This window comes from Lycorma delicatula, chromosome 1, assembly GCF_047948215.1.
Source record: "Lycorma delicatula isolate Av1 chromosome 1, ASM4794821v1, whole genome shotgun sequence".
Taxonomy (NCBI): domain Eukaryota; kingdom Metazoa; phylum Arthropoda; class Insecta; order Hemiptera; family Fulgoridae; genus Lycorma; species Lycorma delicatula.
The window spans coordinates 160,786,310-160,814,243 of NC_134455.1; the positions used below are offsets into that span (position 1 = coordinate 160,786,310).

General features: G+C 29.6%; 1 protein-coding gene across 3 annotated transcripts in view; it reads right to left on the reverse strand.

The window, feature by feature from the left end:
* Positions 1 to 6,816: 6,816 nt before the first annotated feature.
* LOC142324909 (glutathione synthetase-like) overlaps positions 6,817 to 27,934 on the reverse strand; it is an 89,184-nt gene continuing 68,066 nt past the window's right edge. For all 3 annotated transcript variants that reach the window (XM_075366038.1, XM_075366057.1, XM_075366048.1), the window contains exons 10-12: positions 22,773 to 22,880; positions 15,910 to 16,181; positions 6,817 to 7,151 (exon numbers count right to left, since the gene is read on the reverse strand). In XM_075366038.1, coding sequence (XP_075222153.1) covers positions 7,028 to 7,151; positions 15,910 to 16,181; positions 22,773 to 22,880 — 504 coding nt within the window. In that variant the 3' untranslated portion in view covers positions 6,817 to 7,027. The remainder of the gene's footprint in view (positions 7,152 to 15,909; positions 16,182 to 22,772; positions 22,881 to 27,934) is intronic.

The window sequence follows — 27,934 nt, forward strand, 5'->3', positions numbered from 1 at the left end:
GGACGCCATACTTCGTGTGATGAGTGTGGTAACCTCCAGTTTGCAGGAATATGTCCTGGAGATTTCTGGGGCATTTAATAATTTATGGTGGCCTTCTGATACATATCAACTACAGAAGAGAGATTGTACTGTGAGTGAGTTGCAGGTTATGGAAAGTTACTTCAGTCATCGGGATTTGCTGCTCCACAATGGCAGCCATGAAGTGGGGAAGACGCTGTTCAAGGGTTGTCAGCAGGGCAATGTGTATTATTGAGTGGTGGAGTTTGATTCACTTCTGCGGCTGAGGTTGCATCGTGGCTTATGCTGATGATGGGCTCCTGTTGGTTGAAGGTGGTGTTAAATTCTGAGCCACTCAAGCATGCAGGATACTTGAGCTATGGGGGTCATCAACATAAGATGACGTTTAGCCTGGAGACCGCGATGATGCTCCGCAAAGGCAGTTTGGCTGAGAGGCAGCGAGTCTGCGTATTGATGTCAGGCCAATGCATTAGATATATTCAGGTTCAAAAGTACCTCAGGGTGTTTCTTGATGAGAAATTGCAGTTTAAGAAGCACTTTTAATACATCACGGGAAAGGCCCTAATGCCTTCTTCGAGATTCAATGTGTGGTCAATGCTGATTGGGGTCTTAATTTTAAGACTATAAGTATCTTGTTTAAGGGCACCTGCAAGGCAATTATGCTATATGCGGCACCTGTTTGGGCGGATATTTTGTTACAGGCTCAACGCCTTATATTGCTATTTCATGGGAGGTGATCTTGGTGATTACAGGCATGAAACTGATAAACTTGATTGCATCTGAGGGGCAACAATGATATATTACTAAGAAGTCAGGTGAATTGACTTTGTAGAAAATAAAGGATATAGAACAGCATGGTATCACCTTGTGGCAGGCCAAGTGGGATGAGACACAGGGCATGGCGCTTTTTGGGACAGACTTCAGAAATTCTGCCTGGCGCACTGTTACATGTGTCTGCAATGTGGATTTTGTTGGACGATACTTATCATGTAATATATGAATGTGCTAGGTATGACTTATGTGCACAGAGGCCATTTGTTGGCTTGATATTATCGGGTCTACACTTGATCTCTGTGTTAATTTGAAAAATATTGCACATTTGGCAAAAGAAAGGATCGCTGAAAGGGTATGATATTCTCTTGGGCTTTACTTCTTTGTGTTTATGTTTGGTTTTATTGTTATTTTGTTGCTGATTTTGTTTCTATTTAGTTATACTTTTTCTTTTGTTATGTTACATTATTTATTGTTAGTGTTTTTGTGTTGTGTTTTATGATTCGTTGGTGTGTCAAACTCATTTTTACCTTTTGGGTAGGTAGAGTTCAGTTCCTTCATTCTGGGAAAGTCATTCATTCTTGTTTGAGACTTGGCTAGATGTGTTTTGTTTGGAGTTTTTATTAGTAGTACCAATGGAAATGTCACTTGTGGCATTTGCATTGGTGGAATCCTGGCTGAGGCTTGACTGCAAGATATCATTGCCAAGGTACTGAACATGAGCTCAGAGGGTGTAGTGTGGTGACCAAAACCGCTACAAGGAGGGTGTCTTCCCCTATGGGGTCAGGATGTTCTCCATTGTTTTACCAGTGTGTGGACATTTATAGACCCACACACTAGCTAAGAAACGCTCAACAGTGAACACATTTGTATCTGCCATCATCCCACACTCAACTATGACTAAGGGTCATCCCACCACAAATGAACACACTTGACGATTCCCACCACAGCTTATCCTCCCCACCTTTTCCAGCAGCAGTAGAGCTTGATTAAGCTGTTTTTATTACAGTGTAAAGAGTCTTTTGGCACCAACCCGATACATAGATTATGTTAGTAATATAATATTATTTACTGCTAATTTGGTACCTTTAAATAAAAAAATATATATATCTACACATATTATTCCATAATTTTTATTTGATCTACAACTTTTTGTACATTTGAAATTTTTAAAAATTCTCTTAAAAATTTATTTTGGTCAAAAAAGGCTGAATTGAACAACATATTGCATTAATAAAACTTTAAATTAGGTAAATTATAATACTTTAAATAATAAAATCATGAGATATGGTTAAGATTAAATTAAAAAAAAAAAAAAAATATGTGCGCTGGGCTAATTATTTGATAATTAAAAATTATCAAATAATTCTTGTGTAACTGAAAGGTAATGTACTAATATACTCTAACCCTTTTATCCTTTCCTATTATCAAAAGTTATGATGGCACAACGGTTAACGCAGACCTCATATTAGTAACATATAAGATTATATTAGCATATGCAGTTCCAGTATTGTTTATGAAAAAAGAAGTCTGTCTTTGAAGACTTATGCTTACAGATAACTAGATAGAAAAAAGTTGTAATGTTGAATTAAATATTTTGTTTTCTGTGATAATTTAAATTACAATTTAGTTTTTAAAAAAAGTCTATAGTAGAAGTTATGAAAAATTGTGCTTAAAAAGAATTAAAAGAAATTGGGATTTAAGTATATTACAGAACAGAGTTTTGGGTATTTAAATGAAAAATTTATTTTTTTATATAATCCCAACAAAATTATGGAATTTTGAAACCACTACTAAAAGGCCTACCACATTCTAATCTTATTGTCAGTCTTAAAGATGAAGGGAAGTTGGAGTGGGAATATACCTCCATTTTAAAATGAACAACTTGTTGACTGCATTTTGTCAATTGCTTGCCATAAATACATAGCCTTTCTTTTCTTTCTCCTGTTTAGCCTCCGGTAACTACCGTTTAGATAATACTTCAGAGGATGAATGAGGATGATATGTATGAGTGTAAATGAAGTGTAGTCTTGTACATTCTCAGTTCGACCATTTCTGAGATGTGTGGTTAATTGAAACCCAACCACCAAAGAACACCGGTATCCACGATCTAGCATTCAAATCTATGTAAAAATAACTGCCTTTACTAGGACTTGAACGCTGGAACTCTCGGCTTCCAAATCAGCTGATTTGGGAAGACGCGTTCACGCCATAAATACATAAATGAGATTAAACTACCTCTGATTTTTTTTCTTCACGTACTATCGTGTGACTCATAAGAAGAGAATATACAAATACTTATGTACAGTTTTATGTTGTTACCATGTGTTATATACTTCTTAGTACCAGTTTTATTTAAATTTGTAATATATCATCTTTATCAAATCATACATCATCAATACACGTTTATATATATTACTGTTTTTAAAATTATGCTTTATTTAAACTTATGGTTTTTTTTTAGTGTTTAATAATAATAATAATAATGTTAAATATAAAATAATTACAACAGGTTTTTTTAACTGAATTTATCAAATTATACAAAGGTAATGTGTACTTGGGCAAGATAAAGGGCAAGGGATATTAAAACAAGCACAAAAAACAAAACTTTATTAATAATTTGAAGGAGGTTGATCCATTAGCAAGTAAGGAAGTTGAGAAGAAAATTAATTTTCTCAGGACAGAAAGAATTAAAAAAGGTAAATGCATTAAAAAAATCAGGAAGCAATGCCAAAGAAATGTATACTCGATTCTCTGTTATTTCTGAAAGACCAAGAGATGCCGTGACTAGATGGAATGGATAATATTGAAGATAATGTTGGATAATGTTGAAGTACCAACAATGATCTTGAATAGATGTGTACAAGTGTTAAATAAAAAAATAAACACAAATTTACTCCTTAACTACTTTTTTGCAGATATTTTTAGTTACTTTTTTAAAGTTGTTCTATTTAAAATTTAATTAATATTTACTTATATCTACATTAAGTAAATTTAATTACTGAAAAACAGTTAGTGAAATATTTTGTCTTTATTTCTGCCCCAAGGGTAAAATGAAAACACACTGAAATTCTTGGGATCCAGATTTGGTGATTTTATTAGTTATTTGATCTGACAATTGAATAAATTAGGTACCAGAAGTATATCTCTAATATTTTCAGAGAAAATTATTCTACACCCAAAATACAACGACTGCAAAAAAAACTTTTTTAGTTTTACCATAAAATTACTTTGTTAAATTGCCAACAAACAAATAAAAATTCTATCAAAATTTGCAGAGAATTTAATTCTGAAAAAACTGATATAAAGCCAATATAAAACAAATGTAACTCTCAGAAGTTCAACTTCAATTCAAAACTAAACTGCAGAAAAGCATTACAATTTTAAACAAAACAAAAAATCTTCTTAATATTGCTAAAATAAATAACTTCTAAAACAAAATAAATTATCTAAGAAATCTTTTATTTCACGATTTGGCAGCTGAATGACCAATAATTGTTTTGTATGCTTTGTGTACTGTATGTTAATAAGTCCTGAGCAGTTTTATGCAGCTATTTAAGATAACAATATAAAACTGAGTTTAATCTGCTGTTATACGTAGTGGGAGACAAATTAAATTTAAATTATCTGGAGAACTGATAGTTGTAATATAAGTTATACTTTAGTCTAACTTAGCAAACAATATTATGGTTGCAGTTTGAGTACACTGTGACAAATATCCACTAAAAAATACTAAGTTGTGAAACATCTGAAGATGTGGAGAGACATCAGAGAAACAGATATGGTGAAATCAAAATTTACAGATGAACAATCGTTTGTAAGAAATGGAACTGAGGAAGACTATTCAATGCTGTAAAATTACCTTTATCACAAGTACCAGATGAAATGTTTCACAACCAAGCATGTTATGAACATTATGGAACAATGGTTGTACCACATGGATAAATGTGCAATTCGTTTACACATTTTTACAATTGTGCAAAAAATATATTACCCATCAGATTGGTAATGGACAAAATTTTGTTGATAGATAATTAGAAACAAATATGTACAATTTCATTTTCCTTAATCTAGTTACTAATGAATTATACTTTATAATAAATGGATTTATCAGTTTTTGAATTGTCTACACTTTGGCAGAGGAATACCCAGAGTAGACAGTGACAATTTATTTTCAACAACTTTTTTGTATAATGTTCTTGGTGACAATTTATAGATTCTTTTTTTTTACCTTCAAATAGTACAGCATTTATATTTGTTGCTAATTAATCTGATTGAAGTTTGAAAGACAATTAAATTGCAGGCAGACTGAGGATGTGGTTTATGAATGATCACACCAACCCATTTCTCTTATAATGTTACATATTATTTAAATAAACATACTACAGAGGAGTGGTTAAAATGGCCACCTGATCTCATATCATAAGACTTTTTCCTTTAAAGTTAGTTTAATCTATTCATAATGGCACACAAGAAGAACTAAGAAATTAAGCATCATAGAACCTGCAGCAACTATTTTAGTACTCATCCTATAAGAAATGCTAGAGAAGGATGAAATTGCCATGCTAAATGCTGCATTCATCAAAATGGAGATCACATGGAACAACTGATTTGATTTATGCTATCTTTAATTCTAAATAAGTGTTTTAGTAATAAATCATTTGGAGATAAACTTTATTAATGACATTTTTCATTTTTTAATCTGTTTTATACATTTTAAGATCAATATTACATTTATTTTTGTGACTTTTTACGATTATGAAGAACTACTGATCTCAATATGAAGATTCTGTTTAAAATAAAGTTCTATTACATTTTGGTCTGTTTTGTTTTCAGTTAAAAATACTGAAACTTGTACTTTTTTTAATCTCCTGGATCACAGTTAGGTATTGCTTCAGAGGATGAGATGAATGATTTGTAGAATGTGTGAAAATCCCATGCCTGACTGGGATTTGAACCTGGAACCTCCAGATGAAGGCCAAGATGCTATAACTTGCACCACGGAGGCCTGCACTTCTTTTGTATTGGCTTACTTCATGTACACCAATTTTCTCAGAATTAAATTATCTATAAATTTTGTTAGAAGTTTTTATTTTTTTAATGGCAATTATATTAATTTACAGTACACCTAAAAAAAATTGTTGTCTTTTTTACTCTAATATTTTGGGTTGTGCAAGAATCCAATTAAAAACTACTAGAATTATTGTACTAGGAGCTATTTTATTCAATTTTTCAGGTCAAAAACATACAAAAGTGCTAAATTTTCCCTTAAAATGGACTCCAAGAATTTTAGATTGTTTTATTTTAAACCTCCAGCAGAAATCTGAGCAAACGTTTTACCAGCTGTAAATTGATGTGTTTACAGCTACACATAAGTGTTTCTGGTCATACATTTATAGGAACCTTTTTGCTTATAACATCGTTTTAAATCAGTATCCAAAGTATTGCTGTAAAATTCTGAATTGACTGCATGTAAATAATAAAACACCAATTTGATATCAATACAAATTAGTTTGCATTTGAAACAGCAAACTTTAATTCTGTTTGATAAAAAAAGTACAAAAATACTACAAATATCTTATTTTATTCAACCTATAAGTCTTAAAGATATAAGCTAGAAACTTGAAATTGATCAGTATAAGAGTGTTGATGGATATCATAAATTTAACAACTTTTCTAAATGTTTAGTATTAAGTTATGAAATGAAAAGGAGAAATAAATCCTGTGGTTCAGTGTTATTTTACTATTGACAATGTTGATGTTGGGCAACATGTGATTGGCATTAACTTACTTCTAGAATGGCATTCATTGTAGTTGCTACATGAAAAAAAGCAAAGGAAATAAAGATATAATAATTATGTATCTAGTAACAATATGCTGGGCAGTAGCAGAGAAAAAGTATATAGTAGCAAAGTAATATCAGCAGTAGATTTAGTAGGCAAGACACATACAGTTCATAAAGAGGAAACACGATTTTCTTTCTTTCCAAGAATGTGTATGGGTAGTTGTTAAAGATCTGAGACTTAATTGTAGTAAAATTATAATTTATTTACACTGATTTGCAAATTAGTAAATAAATTCATAATCTATATGTCAGTAACCTATTATCTTTTTAAAAATTCTTGATAATAGTATTTGAAAATATATATTCGTAACCATCCATTTCACAAGAGTTCATGAATAATTTCATTATACCATTAATTATATCTCTTTAGGCGTTCTTTATTTTAGACATTTATCAGTATAAATAAGGACTGTCCATAGCGCCAAACCCAGCAGAAACTCCTACTTCATCTGCTGTACTTTCTTTTGATCTAAGCATATGACCAACCTGCTTATTATATATAATTTCATTGCTGTCCCTACAAAAACCAAATAAAAAGTGCAATTAACAAATAGAACTTGCATTTAAATTAATGCAGAAAAAATTGTTTTATATACAATTTTACAGAAAAGATTAAATTTATACACAGAGAGGAATCTCAGAGCTGATTAGGTAGGTGGTACATTGATTATGCACAAAATTTAATTAAAAGTTAAATTATAGTAGAAAATGCAATAAATGTTTTATAAATAAAATTCAGAAAATAGGATATCAGAAAGTTTAATGAAATACAAATACAGAGGATTCTAAGTAAAAGTCTATTCTGGTTTATTGGGACACAACAGGACCAGAGAGAGCATTTTGGCCCAATTAAACAGCTGGCCCTAATAAATGAATTCATAAATTGTAGCATATATGATATTGTATTGCATTAAACACACACACGCACGCACGCACGCACGCACGCACGCACGCACGCGCGCACACACACACACACACACACACACACACACACACACACACACACACACACACACACACACACACACACACACACACACACACACACACACACACACACACACACACACACACACACACACACACACACACACACACACACACACACACACACACACACACACACACACACACACACACACACACACACACACACACATTCTACATGCAAGTTCTGCTGATATACACATGAGGCATGGTATACAGCAGTCACAAAAATTTAATGTAAAAACCGATTTCTAAATCGGTAAATGTAGTTAAAAATATCTGTTCATGTGGCCTACTGTTAAAAATATGTACTACACTATTTAAGTAGGCTGCATGTAGTAACACAACTAACTCACTAAACTAACTGTAGTAAGGAAATAACCGATTGTTATTTTATAGTCCCTTCAGATCTCAAAACAAAATTAAACATTTCTTTTGTTAAACATTTAAATAGAATAGATAGCCATGCATACACAATGTAAAAGTCTCACCTGATTATTTTCTTTGAAAAAATTCATAAAATCTGCAGTGCTGTTTCATTTTAATACATATCGTCAATGAAATTCGCATAGATTTCCAACTCCAACTGAAGGCTGCCTTCACTTCCTTCTTGCATAAAAAACTGTTGAAGTACGACAATAAATTTTTTTGCATCTTGAATTGTAGCTTGTATTTCTGGTTCATCTTCATCGTCACTGGCTTCATCCATTGTGCTGCATGTGGGCTGGAGATTTTCTACAATAGTGATGTCGCATTATCATTTTGTACACATTCAATATTTTCATCAATCTGAACTAATTCTTGATAATTTTTCAATTTGCTGCAGTGACATGTAACATCATGTTCCTGCATATTTTCTGGCTCTTCTTCTGCTTTAGAAAAACCACATTGGGAAAAACAATTTTTTGTTGCTGTTTTACTTATTTCTTCCCAGCTGTCGGTTGTCGGCTATGAACTGAATTGCTTGCAGCAAGTTGACTCTTGCACTTACTCCTCTAACTGTAGGGCTTGAATTCAGTAAATTTTCTTCTATTTTTAGAAGAATGTTGATCACAACTTACATCAGTAAATAGACTATATTTTTTATAATTACCATGTCCAAAAATGGTTGGATGAGGCTCATTGTATTAGATGGTAAAAATTCAATAGTAATATTTTTTAAACAATTTGGTTGCGGATGAGCAGTACAATTGTCAATTGGTAGTCTGATTTTTCTTAATTTTTTCTGCAACTCAACATCCCAATTGCTAATCCATTATGAAAAGACTGGTCATCCAAGCATTTTTATTAGAAACTTAATGTACTGGCAAACTATCCATTCTAAACCACTTAAAACAATGAGGCTTGGCAGCCTTCCCAACTACGAGTTTTCATTTGTCACTTCTCGACATATTAGCACAACAAAGCATAGTAACCCGGTCCACAGATTTTTTGGATCCAAACAGCAGTTCATGTTGTTTTCAATTGTTTGTAACATTCAGTCGGTTGGTCCCTCTGTGGGTTTTTATGATCTACCTTTGCTGTCCCCCTTTTTCCATACTTTATCCCTTCTTCTGTGGTCAGGTACCATGAAAGTGCATCACCTGCTACCATGGTGCATGCTGGCAAATATTAGTAACCATCAGCCTGCTGCTTCTTTAACAGACTCGGGTAGTGACCAGCTGTAGGACTGTCTAATGATTCTGTTTTTTTTTCTGGAGGATTACAAAAAATAAGCCATAATTGGCTGAGGCGCCTATCACAGAATGTTAGGCATATTCTCTTAAGTTTTAAACTTAACTTATGAGAACAGAAAAAAATGTAATCTTGGACAAAATTTTATGTAGTTAAGATTTATTTATTGAATCCATATGAATTATGACTCTACTTTAAATTCCAAGGAATTAGGGAAAACATACATAACTTATAAAGAATATAACATGCATATGACATCAACATGATTTCCAATAATGTGAATGACCATCCAGAAGAGAGTTTATGGTGCAACAAATACCAAAAATATTTCCTTGTTCAGAGATGAAATAATTTATTTATGTAAAGCTGAAGAAACATTTTTAAGCTACCGTGATAGTAATTTTTATAACTGAAAAATTCTTCAAGGAATTTTTCAATAGAATAAGATACTTTTAGGTTAATAATTGCTTTAACCTTTTCAGATCATGTAGCCTTGGAACTGGTTATGTACAGCGTCAGTTTTAAAACGCTGTTACAAAATCATTTTATATGGCATCTAAGTCGGAAAGAATATGACCATTTTTTTTTTAGAAATTCTAAAAAAGTGCTTGTGTGTGTGTGTGTGTTATAATTGCTATGAGGATTACGGATTTATTTATTATTTACAAAAATAGCTTATCTTACTAGCAACATATTGAAGTATTGAAACACATAATAAATTATGATATACGGCACACAAAAAAAAAAGAAGGAATTTGTGGTCATAAATACATCACTTTTACTTGAGGTTTATAAATATCTTTTCTGACAAATGATATCGGTAAACATGTAACACATATCGATTCGTAATGAATAACAGTACAGTAAAAATGGTTTTTTGTCAATCTGAATAGCCTTTTGAGTGGTGGGAATTTTTATTAAACGTAGTTTTCTGAATCTACATTCACTTATACCAACATATGTTACCAAGCTGTGATTTATGACATGGGTTTTTCATCATATTTTGCCCAATTTTCAACCGATTTGCTTGAAATTATTTTTTAAATCAGAAAACTATGTTTCATAAACCAAAGCAAAAAAAAAATTCGCTAATAAAAAACGCTGTAGAAATGCGCAAAAAAATTCTGCAATTAAATTATCGTAATTTTTGTATTGTTTCAATTTTTTGTTGTTACAGGCATAAAAAATATCCAGTCATAATGTTTTTTTTGTCAGAATCTGTTAGATCTCTTTAATGTACTGTAATTTTTTTCACAAGAGGATAGCATAAGACTATGAAGGAAGCAATCAGATACCAACATATTTTCGCGGAGCGCTAATCAACCGCGGATCATTGTGATGGGAAAAGGTTAACTATTTCACAATATTTAGTCATCATAGATACCAGAATCATATGCTAATTTCTTAATGTAGACAGAAATTAAAGTTCAATGTAACACAGACTACATTTGAATAGTGTTTCTCTGGACTTCAACAAACCTTTTTTCTTCTCTTTTTCTGTTTAGCTTCTGGAACCACTGTAAGGTATGACTTCAGAGGATGATAGGTATAAGAATGTAAATGAAGTGTAGTCTTGTACAGTCTCAGGCCGACTGATCCTGAAATGTGTGGTTAATTGAACCACAAAAGAACACTGGTATCCATGATCTAGTATACAAATCTGTATAAAAGTACTTTACTAGGATTTGATCCTTAGAACTCTAGATTTCAAAATCAGCTGATTTGCGATGATGAGTTCACCACTAGTCCAACCTGGTGTGTAATTGTCTTATTTCTTGAATTACGTAAAAAATCCTTCTAAATTTTATTTGGATCAGGATCCAACACAGTATTGAGATTCTGAATAAAAAAATTATCAATTCTTTATAAACAGCTGTTATCAAATTATGATTATACATAACAACCTTAAAGCAAAATATTTAAGCTTATTTTTTTGCAAATATAGTCATGAACATTTGAGAAAACTGCTTATGAACCATCATTAAAACAAATAACTTCACTATTCTGTATTATTGATACTTGCTGTAGCATTATATCCTCTTTTCAGCTACATTTACTTTTAAAGCTTGTAAAGTTGAATTTATTTTATATCTTACTGAATTATTCAAAATGAAACATTGCATAAATATCTATGAAAGAAATCTGGTAATCTATATTGGCATCAGATAGAATCAATGTTGCAATATCTCCATAAGTATTACTTGATTTTTATTACTAATGATAGCTCATTGATAAACGTAAAAATAAAACTGGATCTAGTACTGATCTGATCTCTGTTGTACATACTTTGTCAAAGTATTAGTAGCTAATACTTTGACAAACTAGGAAGAGTAATTTCTAAGTACTCCTTCTGCCTTTTGCTTATCTACACTTTATTTCCTCCTTTTAGTACCTTTAGTGTTACCCTCTTATATGTGTTTCTCAAATGTATGTAAAAGAAGTTAAAAATTTAGTCAAAAAGTTTACTTTAGATATAAATGTAAATATATTGATGCAGTTTTTAGATCTGAATCCACTGCATAAAACCATGTTTTTATCATTTTCTAACTCGCTAATGAAGATTTATTTGGATGGTGATTGCCACCCATGTTGCAAGGTATACAGGTCATTAGTTTTCCACAAGGAGTAAGAACTTCTGTAGGCAAAATTCACCATCAGCAGCATATAGTTCACAGTAATGTAATAAGTGAGAGAATGGGGTTAAAAAATTTCAGGGAATGGTGAACTAATGTATACAATGAGAAAGGAAGAGGGTAACATTCCATTTTGAGTGATAACTATTTGAGAGTATTGAATCTGCTGTTTGTGATAACTGCCGATTCACAATTACTTAACCCAGTGAACATTTTCCTCAAATTTCAAGGTCCCCTCTTAACATTATTATTATTATAGACAGATTTGGGTTTTCATAAATACTATATATGATGGATATTGAAACAACTTATCAATTGAATGAAAAACAAAAAAAAAAAAAATGAAAGCAGCATTAACTTTTCTTTAGCAATACCAGAATAAAGGAAGTGAATTTCTTCACAAGATTGTAACTGGAGACAGCAAATGAATTTGGTTCATCAATATTAAGACAAAATAACAGTCCAAACAAACAATGGATCCACATACATTTGCTGAAAAAGCCCAGCAAGTTCAAATCTATTCAAACAAAAAAATAAGTAGTGTGTTTTGTGCAGAATTTATGAAGCTGGGTATGACAATAATTGTTATCATTTATTGTGAACATTAACAAAGCTTAGAAGAGTGATACAGAATACACAGTGAGAGATGCTAATGAAGGAGGTTATTTTTTTTGCATCACGATGCATAGTCTAACACTGCTACTATCACTAATGGTTTATTAAATAGATTCATGTGACAGATTTCTGACGTCTTTGCTCTCTTAGTGCCTGATTTGGCAGTCTGATTTTCATCTGTTAACGAAATTGAAGAATTGGCTGAATACTCAACACTTCAAAAGGAATGATGAACTCATGGATAGAGTCAATGGATATTTTGGCAATGATGTACTCTGAAGAGGGAATAGACAAGCTGGTGACAAGATAAATGCTTGAATTTGGCAGGGATTATGTCAAGAAGTAATGTAAGTATGTTTGTAACTTCTACGTAACTCCTGATTCAAGCAAGACATTAATTAAACCTATTTTTGTTCTAGTAATCATTCCTTCAAATATTTAGAACTACATTATTTCATCTATAACATAAAATTGATTATATTTTACAGATATAATTATTGAATCTATTACCTCTTTTTTTTTTTTATCTGTTTTGTTTTTATTTTAATGTTGTTTGAAAATATTTGTTAAGTAAGCCTCAGATTTCTCAACCAACCACAAAAACTTTTCATCACTAATCTATAATTCTGATTCATCGATTTTTGAAAATTGCCTTTTTTCTCATTTATTACTTCCCATACTGTGACTTAAGATAATACTATTATCTTAACTCACTTTTATCTTTTGTCATTTTTACCTCTTGTATTTCTTCATAATTTTTTTTTTATATCCTTGTTTATTCTGAATCGTTCTTGTTTCTTTCCAGCAAACATTCTTCCCTAACCTGTTTCTTAAGTTCAGGAAAACTGAATGTGTTAAGTGTAATGAATAATTAATAACTCCATTAATTTCTTAATGGGCTTCAAGTATGTAAGCTACTTAAAACTGAACTGCTACACATTAAGCACAGTTGCAGCATTACACACTCCAGCAACCCTTTCTGATCTTTTGACTGAAAAAGGCATTTAAAAAAAAAAACACAATTGTAAAGAATGTAAACAATATTGCAATGAAACAGGGACAGTTTACAACTGATAACAACAGATGAGAGTAGTAACAAACAATCAATAGTGGCGTTAGTAGTAGGAATGTTAAAGGTAATATTTAAATAACTGCAATTCAAGTTGGCTCATACGGATTTGAATACTAGATTATGGATGGTGGTGTTCTTTCGTGGTTGGGTTTTAATTAACCACACATCTCAGGAATGGTTGGCCTGAGACTGTACAAGACTACAGGACAGTTCATTTAGATTCATACATATCATCCTCAATCATGCTCTGAAGTAATACCTTATGGTGGTTCCAGAAGCTAAACAGAAAAAAGAAAGTTCAAGTTGGCTCGATTCAGATTTAAGTTGCTCACCCAGTATTTTTAAGCCGCTTTCAATTCAACAGGAAAGGCTGTATTGAAGTGATATGTAAATATATATAAATGAGATTATAAATCTATTATAATTCAAATCAGGCTCATTTTCTTTGAACACATATCTGACCAGAATACCTTTTGCAGTACCTTTTTAACCAGTTTACCTTTTTGTTTTTCTACGTTTTTTGCTAGATTGCCGAGATGCATATCTTGAATTTTTTTTATTTTATTGATAAACATCTCTTCACTATTCTATTTTATATTTTCAAGAGCCTATCAAAACATTATGAAAATTATTCAGCAAATCCATACCTGTTTCCATTTGGAGAATGATACATCCTAATACTACATAATTTTTCCATATTTTCCATATATTTAAGTGAATTCCAGCAAGTTTAAAATTCATTTCAGTTGCAGATTTGTTCATGTAAATAACATATTTTGCTTTTATATTATGTTTAACATAAACAGATATACCACCTTTGTGTAATATTAAAATAAATAATCAGTAACACAATTTTTTTTCTGTTTCAAACCATGTTCAGTTTGAAAATCACAATGGTGGTTTAAGTTACCTTTAAAAGCACATTAATAGTTCTGATTTATTTGAAATATATTGAATAATTTGATGCAATTTTGTACATTCTTCATTGTGTTCTACTAAAATATTTTTGATTCTGGCCTGGATAAAAACATTATATATCAAATTTATAACTTCAAAATATTTATATTCCTTCTTTCTCTATGCATCCCTTTCCATCACCTTAGTAACAATAAACTCTAATAAAATCCTTTGGTTCTCTACAACAGCTTGTTGTTCAAATTGATTTCCATAAGTATTTTTCTTTTACAAAGCTTGTCTCTTCATTAACTAAACTCTTCTTCTTGTTTTTAGTTACTTCCATTGTAAAATTTTTAGGAACTGAAACAACTCACATTATTTCATTTGGCAATTCTGAATGGTATGTAATCAATTCAGGTAATCTAACTGGATATGTTTTAATGATTAATTTAAGTGTACTTTTAAGATTATTTATGCAGTTGTAAATTAATTTCTTTGCTTTATTATGTATTTAATTTAGTTCTGACTTACCATGACTAGCTGGGATTGTATCTATTTTTTTTTAGCGCCATTAAATATACAATAATAAAAAAAATTCTTATTCATATTAATGGTTCTTCCATGTACGGACAAATCATCTAAACAATATATTATCTTTTTTGAAACCTTTTATCTGATTCCTAACAGATTCTGTTACACTACTTTACAAGCACTTTTACTACAAAACAATTGCAATTTTGTACCAATAGAAGATTATTAAATAACTAAATTTAAAGAGATTATTACTTCTGCTTTTTAATTATTTTTCAACTTTATTGTCTATGTTTATTTCTGTTAAAGAATAGGCCTGGATTATATATAATAGGTGTGTTAAAGGGCATTGTTATTTAATATTAATTATTTATTTTTTTTATTAAGAAACTTTATTTTATTTAGTATGGGTAATTAGTTTAAAACTGAATAAATATCAAATAAAGATATGAGTTCAATTAAAACAAAGGTGATGGATAAGAGAAACAACCAAAGTGATGCTGTGCTTTAACAGAACTTCTTACCGTTTTAAATTCTAGGTAATTCTAAAAACAAAGCCTCGATAAAACAAATATATTATTAGAAACATAAGAAAATTATAAAATCATTCATCAAGAGATCACTGTTTCAAAGTGACAGTAACATCACCAACAGTAACAAACATAATCCTTGTATTGTTCTTTTCACAACACAACAATGACTGTCTATTTTTTCTTTCACAGATAAATCTACTTAGAAAAAAATAATTACTTAGTTACAGTATTTAGTACATGAGGATATCATTCAACACATAATTTATTAAACAAGTTGCAATGTTAAAACACATACATGCAAAAAAAACTGAAAGATAAAGTTTCATGACATACCCAATAATAATACCAAAAATACCAAGCTCAGAAACAGTATCTGTACGAGCAGCTGGCTGACTGGCTCTAATAATAATATTTTCTTGGACTGGTGGAACAATGCGATCCATTAAGATCCAACCAGTGCGCTCCCTGGATCCCTTGATTTTTGTTATAACATCTCGTATTTTCTCACCGTAAATATTATTACCTCCACCTTCACGCTGTGGTTTTAAAACATACCTCTCTGGTTTTTCAATTGCTTTCTTAACAGCATCTTCACCAAGCTCATCCTGTGACAAAAGCTCTGAATTAAATCCAAAATTCTTGTTCATCGTTAAAACATAACCTTAATGTAAATAAACTATAACAAAACTCAAGTAAAGAAAACTAAAGGAATTAAGGAATAATTTAATAATTATTTTGAAAATCAATCAGCAAAGAAAGACTTTGTTCTATAGAAGTAACAAAATTTATCAGTCAGACAACCATAACTCTTAAGAGAACATAAAATATATCAATAGATACTTTAGAAGAACTTGCATGTATACAAGTACAGAAATATTAATGAAAGAAGTTCTTTCACTTAAGTTAGTGTCGCATTGTACAGTCTAGATCAATAAAAATGTATAGCTTCTTTTAACTGAATCAGTATGCTCATGTTCTCAGGACTGATCAGGGTTGATTCAGGGCACAAAGTGGATGACATACACATAATTCCTATTTCGTACAGAATAAATAATCTATAGCAATTAACTTCAGTCTGTTCTAAGGCAGTATAATTAACTACATACGGAAAGAAAATGCAAAAACCATATTTTTTATTCAGGACTAAAATGTAATATTATAAAGATGTATGCTATATAGCTTTTGGATATTCAGTTGGTGCCAGATATATCAATTTTTTTATTGAATTTTTTAATAAATATAAATGTACCAATTTAGTGAAAGCTAATACATGAATTGTAAGTTGATAATGCAAGGATCTGAAAGCAGAAAGAAAGAGTATATAAACTCCAAAATGGCTAAGGATAGCTCTCTGATAATATAGACTAATATTTGTATAGTATACTGGAAAGCAATGCAGACAAAAAAGTTAGTGGAAGGTAAACAACAAGAGACTTGTGGTTTTGATAGAAGGAAGGCAGAAGTAGAACAGATGATGCGTAACTGAACCTACCCTGAGTGATACTCCTCTTTTTTAATGTGTATATATTTTTACTGTTTAAATTCTTAGATAGGAAAATTACATCTTATCTTCTACCATTTAATAAATTTATGATTAGAACATTATGATTATGTTCCACCCCTGATTCTATGCTGCTACAAATCACAAATACAAACTGGGAGTAAAATGCTACTGAAATTTTAATATTGCTATAAAAAAATCAAAACCATTTTCAGTAACAAATTTTTCCATCTACTATTAAAAAATCACATTATTTTATCAAATATAAACAAGTATTCCAACATTAAATTATCATTTACAAATGATGACACAACATGTAACTAATTTTTGAGTTGTGACAGTTCTGGTACAAGAATGTTTGTAAGGTTACAAATTAAACATCCATGAACTAGTCCTTGTCATAAAGCTGTGTGCAGCAGATATAAATGTGACTTCAGCATGTATGAGTTACATCTGAGTAGTTTAGACTGAATCATTCTATCATTCCCACATGCAGAAAAAATTGTTGTTTTATGCACATAATAATGTACATTACATGTTTTAGCTATTACATAGCTATTACATGTTTGGCACTATGGCATGGTGATGATAAACAATTAAAAATTTTGTTGAATCTTTGTTATTGATGTTTAATATGGATAAAATCATTTGTAATGCTTCACACCATTATTCAGTTCAATGAAAAAAAGTATAAGTCTGTGTTACTGCCATACAATATGATACAATTTTATAATCTATTTATTATACCAGTTTTATTTTCATAAATTTTAATTTACCTATATTTTTGTACAATTGGGTTTCAGCAATGAGCGATTCTGTCATGAAACACAAACTGGGAAAACCTTTAAATAGCTCCGGGAAAAAATTTGATAACTTATGTATAACCTTAAAACAACAAAACCCTGAAAATGCAGTCAGAGACATTGCTTGAAAGCAAGAAGTGCAACAGGTGTTAGCAAAAGAACAATTTTTAATATAATAAAAAAACACAAAATTGAAGGTAAACATGTTAGTCCTAAAAAGACGCAAAAGCGTATGAAAACAATTGATAAATTAGACAATTTTACTAAAACCACTATCATAAAAAGTTCAATAATTTTATTTCAATAATAAGCTTCCTAACTTGAAGAAAATATTAAATACTGTGAATACCGATTCTGAACTGCCAAATTTTTCAAGAAGTACATTTCATCATATTTTAAAATCAATGAACTTTTGTTTTGTGTTCAGAAAAAATAATTCTTTACTGATTGAATGCAAATATATTATTCCAAGATGTAGGGAATATTTAAGAGAAATTAAACAATTCTGTAAAGGAAGCAGGTAAGATAATTTATTATTTAAATAAACTTGGTTTAATGCGGGACATGTACAGGTAAAGGTATGGGTGGATAAAGAAATAGAGCGTAAAAAACATTTTTAGGAAAGGTTTATCAACTGGGATGAATTCCCTAGCTATTAAAAAATTAATAGCAACGCACAGAGGAAATGAAAACAGGTTTTTGAATGGTGGTTTATTGGTATTTGAATTTAGATTTTCCCAAGAGTATCACGATGAAATGAATGGTGACAATTTTATGCAGTGGTTTAAATAACTGTTAAAATTGTTGCTGAAAGATCCATCACAGTAATGACAATGATAATACACCGTACCATTGCCTGAAAACTGAAAAAGTTCTGAATGCTTTGACCCAAAAATCAGAAATTGCTGATGGTGAAAATTGTACACACCAAAAACATGTTAAAAGTAGAACTTATAAGATTAGTAAAATCAGTTAAAACAGAAATATATCCATTATAAAGTAAATGAAATAGCATAATTAAAAAATTGTCTTCCTCTATACCACTGCAATTTTAACCCGATAGAATTGATATGAACACAAGTCAAAGGCTACAATGGGAGTAATAACACAAAATTAAGTTAAGTGATGTAAAGAATAGATAGATGTAAGAACTAGGAAGGATTTATTCAATGTATAATTAAAGAAGAAAAAAAGCATGGGAAGCAGACAGTTTATGTGGAAATATTATTAAAGATATTGTGATAAATTGGGAAACAATGACAATAATTCAACAGACAGCAGCTTATCAAGTATTGTAGAAATATACTGAGGTAAAATTTTTTTTTTCCGTTTTATTTGATGAAATTTTTATATAGTGGTAACATACTTTCTTAAAATTTTTATTTTTAAGATATATATATTTAAAAAACAACAAATTTTAAATATATATATATATATATATATTATTTTATCAAAATTTTCTAATTTTTATATTACAAGTTATTTTTACTTCACTTTTATGTTAAAAGTAAAGAGAAGTGTTTTTTCTTGGACGGACTGCACTAAATTAAATTAAATTAGAATCATCATACTGTTATGTTTGGGTTTACTGCACGCTTTTGAAACAAATTATATTACCTCATTATTAGTGAATGAGTTTAGATGAAATTTCTTAACAACTGAGAATTAAATTTATAATTCTTGAGTCTGATAAAAAAAAAATAGGTTTGGGTCAAAAAAGTTCATTTACACAAATATTAATTTTTTAACACTAACCCAATCATAACTTGTGACCAACTTGTCGTCAGTAAGAAAATACTTTTTAAAATTCTTTGCCACCAGCATAGCTAAATGATTTTCAATGGTTACAAAAACAACTTTCACATGCTGATCTTCAGCCTTGTAAGTTTTAACACATTCATTCCCATTTGCAAATATTTCTAAGTTGTTTTTGCTTTAAATTTCTGCGTCACTATTCCAATTTTCTTCAAGAAGCATTAACTTTATCACTCGTATCCAACATATGTGTATTTGCTCCTTGGAGTTGAAGATTCTTTGAGTTCTATATTATGTTCTGTATTACATTCTACTGCTGACATACCATCACAAAATCGAACATAGGTAATGAAATGAGCAAATCTATTGCTATCTGTTGCCTCATCAAGCCGAATTGAAAAAAATTTATCACGCAACGTCCCAAAAAACTGATGCTGTATATCTTCAGCTGTATCACCAATTTAACGGGCAACAGTATCACTTGATAAAGACATAGTCTGCAATTGTTTGGCAAAATTATTTCCAAACATATTTTCTACAAACTAAATTGCAGCTGACAAAATAAGCTCTTCACCAATAGTGTGAGGTTTTTTATATCTGGCTATTTTATATGAAACTTTGTAAGAGGTAAGTAAAGCTTTTTTCATTATCTGACAAAACGTTTGTTAAAAATGATGCCTGCATTTTATATGATTTTAATTTTCATTTGAAGAATTCTCAGGGGTTTGTTAACGTACTCGCTATGAAGCATTTCTAAACATTGTTTAAGTTTATTAGGTTTCATGCTGTCTGCTGCAAAAACTTTTGAGCAAATAACAACTAGGGGCCTTTCTTCTTCATTTACTTCAGTACTAGTAAACCCAAAATTTAAGTATTCTTGAGAATATTTTCTTGATTTTATTTTCGGAACTACACTTGCCTATGTACTTATTGATGCTTCACTATTGTCTAATGCTCGCTTACGCCCACTTAAAAGTTTATCCACAATTCTGTATAAATCTACTGCCATGAATATTTAATCCATGAATTCCAATTAACATGTAAATAACAATACACACTCACAATAGATTCAATAGTGATAGAAGGATCGACTCGACTGAGACCAGCTAGAATTGAATGAGGTGCAGCCTCATACACGTTTGGCTGATGGATGTGCAGACATTCAAGAATGTTTGAGGCAAATCAGAACTTCTCACGAAGTTGTGAGAATGTCCAATATGGTGGACGTAAGACAGAGAGCAATAGAGAGGCATCAATTCTAGTTTTGTCAATGCAGCGGATCGGTGCAAATAAATAAATTTACTTATTCTTGGTAATTTGTAAGGTTTGTAATTAAGGTTATAGTGTAACTTTAGAGTCAAAATACTCAAAGTACATTGTTATTATATACAATAACGTTACTGCATGAGAGAGGGGTGCAATGAAAATTATGATTGAAAATTGGGTCGCAAATAGTGAAAGGTTGGGAAATGCTGATTTACACCATTGTATTTTACAACACTTTTGACACAGCATCCTCTGTGTTTAGTCCTTTTCTAAACCCAGACTTTCTCTTTTTCTGTTTAGCCTCCGGAACCACTGTAAAGTATTACTTCAGAGGATGAATGAGCCTGATATGTATGAATGCACATAAAGTGTAGTTTTGTACACTCTTAGGTCGACCATTCTTGAGATGTGTGGTTAATTGAAATCCAACCATCAAAGAATACTGGTATCCACGATCTTCTATTCAAATCTATATAAAAGTAACTGCCTTTATTAGGATTTGAACCTTAGAACTTTCAACTGCAAAATCAGCTGACTTGCGATGAGAGTTCACTCCTAGATCAACCTGGTATTCTAAACCCAAACTGGTTTTCGCTATAAAACTCATTTTTTTTATTAAAAATTTAGTCAGCTTGTTTCTAATCAACTTTTCCAGGATTTTTTGCAAATGTAGATAACAGGATAATTGGTAGTTATTCACATTGTCTTTGTTACCACCATTGTTTACTGGAACGATAATGGCCTTTTTAAAGCTTTCAGGGTATTTACCTGTTGCCATACTGAAGTTGTAAACACTAAAAGAGCTGAGATAGCATCGATTACCACCTTGATGGATTCTACGATAATACCATCAATCAATACCTGGTGCTTTCTTATGTTTGAATAATATAGCTTAGTCTGGAATTTCAATGTTTATTGTTGGGGTAAAGAACACTGAGGAATAATATATAATATATCTATAAGGAAGTAACAAGAGAAAGGTGGTAAAGAAAAAAAAGAATGTTAATGTGGGAGTGGTTTATAAAACCTAATGAAAACATTTCAGATGCAGAAACAGAAAATTTACTTAAGAGTCTGGGCTATACCAATTTTTGTCATAGTAATGACCGTTTATAATAAAATTAACTTTCAGTCAATATACATAAATAATTTTAAGAATAAATTTATTAACTATTATTCTTTACTGATTTTACATTTAACATCATGGAATAATTTCCTCAATCATTATATATAATATAACATTCAAGATTGTTTTTTTATCTTTTGTTTAAGCTTAAAGCTTAGCATTATAACTTCTGCTGAAGAAGCTATTACTTTTCACTTATATTCTAATGAATAAGAATAAAGAGAGATGTAATTAATATCTTGAGTTATATTTTACATTCAATAAAAGTTTTAACTGCACTCAGTTGAACAGTAAATTTTCTAATTTAACATACTGTACTACAGTTGGGAAAGTTCTGCAGTTGAATTCATGTTGTTAACAAAATTCCAACAATATTAAAATTACAGTAAACCGTACAATCCTAAATGAATTAAAGAAAAAAAACTCTATTTGAAAAAAAATGTTTCAATTGGATTGGTACTTCAGTGTTAATAAGAGATAGGTAATTAATTAAAACTTGGCTTTTCAAAAACTGTAACCATTTTCCTTTTCAAACCAACCAAAAAACAAGATATAGAATGATGTGCAAATACGAAATATATATGGTACAGACAAAATTGTATTATTTAATGGTGTGATTCCAGTTATTTAAATTTTTTTTTCTGTGCAAAAATATACCAAACTCAGCCACCAAATTACAGTATTTGATTATATACATATGTTACTAAAATAGCAACATCTATTTTAATAATAAAGAGTAACTTACAAAATCAAGTGAATATAATCCAGTGAAAACATCTCGTACAGCAGTTACTTTCTCTGGATCAGAGAAAAACTGTTCTACAGCTCCTGGTCTTGCTAGAGCCTGTTGAACCTAAATAAAAGCACAATGCAATGAAAATACAAAAATTAAAAGTAAATAAAAATACGTATGAACTAAAATAACCTACTCAAACCATTCTTAACTTTCATATATTTCACTTTACTTTAATAATTTGTTTAAAATATTTAAATAATTTTAACTTTTAAATCACTTACAATAATTTCACTTCATTTAATTTAGAAAATCGTAGGCCAATTATGTTTCTTTCTGTATTTTCTAAAGTATTTGAAAAAATCAACTATTAACAGCACTTCTTGAAAAGCATAACATACTAACAAATAGTTTTTTAGGTATAACTTTTATACTGTCACAGCCAATTACCAGTTTTTGGAAAATATCTTAAATTGCCTACATAAAAACATCCCTTTTTAAATTTTTTGCCATTTCAGTAAAGCATTTGATTTAGTACACATTCTTTATTGATGAAAAAACTAAAAGTTTCAGAGGAATTGTTTACATTGGTTAAATTAATACTTACCAACCATAAAAACAAGTAAGTGAATTTTCATCTTTAGATAAGAATGAAAAAATATGGATCCTCATTTCAATCTGCAGAATACAGTGTCTCAGAGGTGTTCTTGGCCCCTTTCTTTTCTTATTGTTTATTAATGACTTAGCTCAACATCTTGAGCCATTCATTTTAAGCCTATTTGCAGATGACTCGATTATATATGTATTTGAAGATATATACTTAATAAGATTTGAAAATTTATGATAGCAGTTTAAAAAATTATTAATTCACTGGATTGAATATTACCATCAAACTTTTATTATGAATAAAATTGTTGTATTGTGCTTCTCACATAGACATAACGTTGTTGATTAGATGGATGACATTCCTATAAATGATAACAACAGTAATTCTGTTCCTCCATAAAGATAAATTTCTGAGCATTGAAAAGTTAGATGAAAAGTTCTTGTGAGATGAAATTTATTTCATTTGTAATAAAATCAAATCATATTGTTCTCCTTTAAAGCACCTTAATAAAATGATCAGCATGTCTGTATTATTAAACATTTATTATCCCTAAATATACTCCCATCTAAAGTGTATCATCTGTTAGGGCTACCTCAAAAAGTCAGAACGAGTTTTTAAGTTACAAAAATGGGCTGTCAGATCATTATGTAGCACCCATAAGTATAAATTTGTAGACTTAGATTTAGAAAATTAAATATAACTTATCCTCATAATTTTACATTTATATTTATAAATGTAAAATCTTTGTTAAAAAGATAGAGAACAAACTGATTCTGAGTCAACAGTACTCTGCAGAGATGCTAAGGCATCTGTATGCAGTCAGATGTACAGTTCTTAAAAATGAATAAGATCTACGTTTACCAAAACAGACAACGGAAGTGTTTTTGTACAACAACACAATTTGCAACTTTCAAGAACAAGCCTTTTTACAATTTTAAATAAATTACTGAATCATTTGTACAGGATTGGTGGGAAGTTTTCAAATCTTTGTAAAAAGAAAATTTTTGAAAAAAGATTAGAAAAACTTCCCACCAATCTATTTAAAACACAATTAAAAGATTTCTTTTATAGAAACAATATTATTTCAATGAATTTTTAGGCAATTAAAAATTTTTTTTTTCTAATTTTTCTAGATCCTTTTTTAGATCCCAAATACTTGTTCAAATTAATTTTTAATAGTTCAAATAGCAGTTTCTGAATTGTGAATTAATTTGTAGTAATTTTTTAAACTGAACATATCTACCTTAACATTATTTCATGTGAATGTATTTAAATAAATAATATCGACTTTAATCATATCTATTTTACATCTCAAAATGTATTTTTATGTTTATAATTTATTTTATAAAGACAATATCTGTATAATATATCATTATGTACCAATCCGAATAAAATATTTATTTAATAAAGGAATATATCTATAATGTCAATAATAAATATTTCCTTAAACATCACCTTATCAATAGTTCAATATGAAAATAATTTTTATTCAAAACCTGTAAATTTAAATGTAATTGATTGTTTAGCTAAATACACTAACAGGAGGGTAAAAGTTTGAGTGTATGTGTACATGTCTGCACACAAGTGATTCAGTTAAAAGTGGTAAGGTTGATTAAGTACATTCAATGGTTAGTTTTTAGTTTCAGAACTTACTTTTTCTATGAAATATTGTATTTTTTAAAGATATCAGTATATTTCTAAGAATCTTAAATAATGACTTTTTCATATTTTAACATTTATAATAATAAAATGTGGTATATTCTTTATTTTTCTGACCTACTTTACCTGAAATGAATAAATATCTAGAAGCTAAAAGTGCACTAAGAGAGATGAAGAAACTTGTTTATATGTATGGTTATTATTTGTGTACAATACTATTACCAAATAATACACATCAATAGAAGATCTGCCGTGGATTGTTCAATCTATACTGGATTTAGAACTATCTACATTAACTTTTTTTACTTCACTCGTATCTTTTTTTAATGAACATTCAGTCATAGTGTTCTGCCATTAGAGCAGATCCTGTCATAACTGCTGCTCTCCACCTTGTTCTATCCTTTGCTAATCTCTTTGTTCAACATATCTTGCAGTACATTTTTAATGTACAGTAGTTTTTAGTAATGCTTTATTATTTATTTACAAAATTAAATTATACACCTGTTGTAATTATTTTACTTATTTACATAATATACTCGATTACACAGCAGAGACATTGAGTCAACAGTACTCTGCAGAGATGTTCAAGACATCTGTATACAGTCAGATGTACAAATACAAAAAAATTTTTAAATTACACGTAATAAAAATAAAAAAAGTACAAAAACCTAAAACTAAAATTTAAAAACAAAAATAATGAAACCATCCAATACACAGTCATTTTAAATATTCATCAATTTGAAATAGTTTTAATTCACCTTCATTCATCTTGCCTTCCTAATATATTTTTTTTTAATAATTTCTTGATACTAGGCTTTTAGTTTCAAGAGAAGTTTATTAAAATAATACATATCAGTATCATTTATTATGATTCCTTCTGCCAATTTCTTTACATATTCTCAATAACTGAATGGATTTATATATCAGAGACTTTACAAGTGTTTATCTAGTTTAGGGCTATTCCACAGTAATGATGACTCAAAGATTCTAATAACCTATAAATTTTAAATATAAATTAAGTGGTAATTTGATATACTTATTTGATTTTTTAACAATGTTAACTATTTTATTTGTTTTATTTGATTTCTATTAGCTGATCCCCATGCAATTATACCGCAGCTACAATAATACTATAATATTTCCATAAATAATAGTAATTAAATTTTGAACGCAAGAATTTTGCTCAGTCTACGTATGAAAACAGTATTTTTTTTATTTGAAATTTCACAACCCAATTTGAAATGTTGTACAATGATAATACCTTAGCAGTTTGTGTAACATTTTCTTTGAACAAATTCATTGTTGATAACATTAAAATCAGCGGGAATTCAATCATAATAATTACCAAAAATCAAACAGTCTTAGTTACATTTAGAGCTAACTTATTAGAATCTAAATCATACTTTTAATTCAGTAAGTTATTCTTCCAATTCATTACAGAATTCAAACCAAGAATTCTCATAACATATTAACTGAGCCATCTGTATAAGATAAAATTTTAACACATTTTTTAGTACAAATACATTATTAATATAAATAATAAAGACTCAAAAATGGTTCCCTGAGAAATGCCACTATTCTAATCTTGTAGATTGCTTTTAATTCCATTAATTTTAACGTAGTCTTCAATTCAGCAGATAATTTTAAAGTAACTAAGGTAAACCTTTGATACTGATTTTTTTCTATTTTTCCATTAAAACTTTTGGTCTACAATATCGAAGGCTTTAATTAAATCCAAAAACATAGCAGCTATGGGTTTTCTTTTATCTAGATTTTGGTAATTGATGCCACATAAGTCAGTAATTGCATTTTTAATTTCAATACCCTTTCTTAAACCATACTGAAAATATTATATAAACCATAGACAGAAAATTCAAAATTCTATTATGTAGTAGTTTTTCATACATCTTCGCAAAATAAGAGACAAGAGAAATAGGTCTACATTTTCCAGGATTGGTTTTATCACCAACTTTAAAAATTGGTATAACCACAGCCATTTTCTATTGATTTGTGCACACACCAGTATAGTAGCTTAAATTGTAAAAATATGTTAAAGCAGTGATAAGTTTAATATTATTGCTTAATACTTTTATCACAGAAGTATGTATCCCATCAATCTCACTTGATTTATTACTCAATTTATTTTTTCTTTGTTTCATTATTTTTCACAAGTTAAGACCTAAAAATATACATATATATATACTTAACATTAGTTCTACTTTTACTCATGTGCTTACTGTTCAAGTTGTTAACATAAATGTTTTTAATCATACTACCTATATTACAAAAAAAGTTGTTAAAATAATAGTTAAATTTTTATCAGTTTCAATCAGCTCATTACTTATGGGGCAATTTAATTTATCAATTTGTATATTTTTACATTTTTTCCTAACTACTGATTTACAAAATTCCAAACTTTTTTTTTTTTGTTTATTCTGTAGCTTAATAAATTTCTTTCTTTCAAGTTTACTTTTGCTTCTTCCAATAGCTTTTCCAATAGTTTAGTATTATGGATTTGGTGTTTAATTTTCAGATAAATATCATTTTTATTTTTTTTATATAATTATTCCTTTTTATTAAACATATATTGTAAAACCCACGGTTTTTTAGAACCTTTACTATGTAATTTTTTAACTTTCCTAGTTTTAGCAATTAATTCAATTAATAGTTTCATTGCTTCATTTACACTATCTACAAAATCTACATCTTCCCAAGCTAAAGTTTCATTTAATAATAACAATTTTTTGAAATCAATGTGAGCGAAAAGGTCATTAAAAGATTCAGATATTATTTCAGTATTAATATTTAAAAATATAGGATAATGATCAGTAATCTGATAATTGAGTCATAAAGATTTTATATCAAGAGATTTTAATAAAAGCGTTGTCTATGAATGATCTATCAAAAT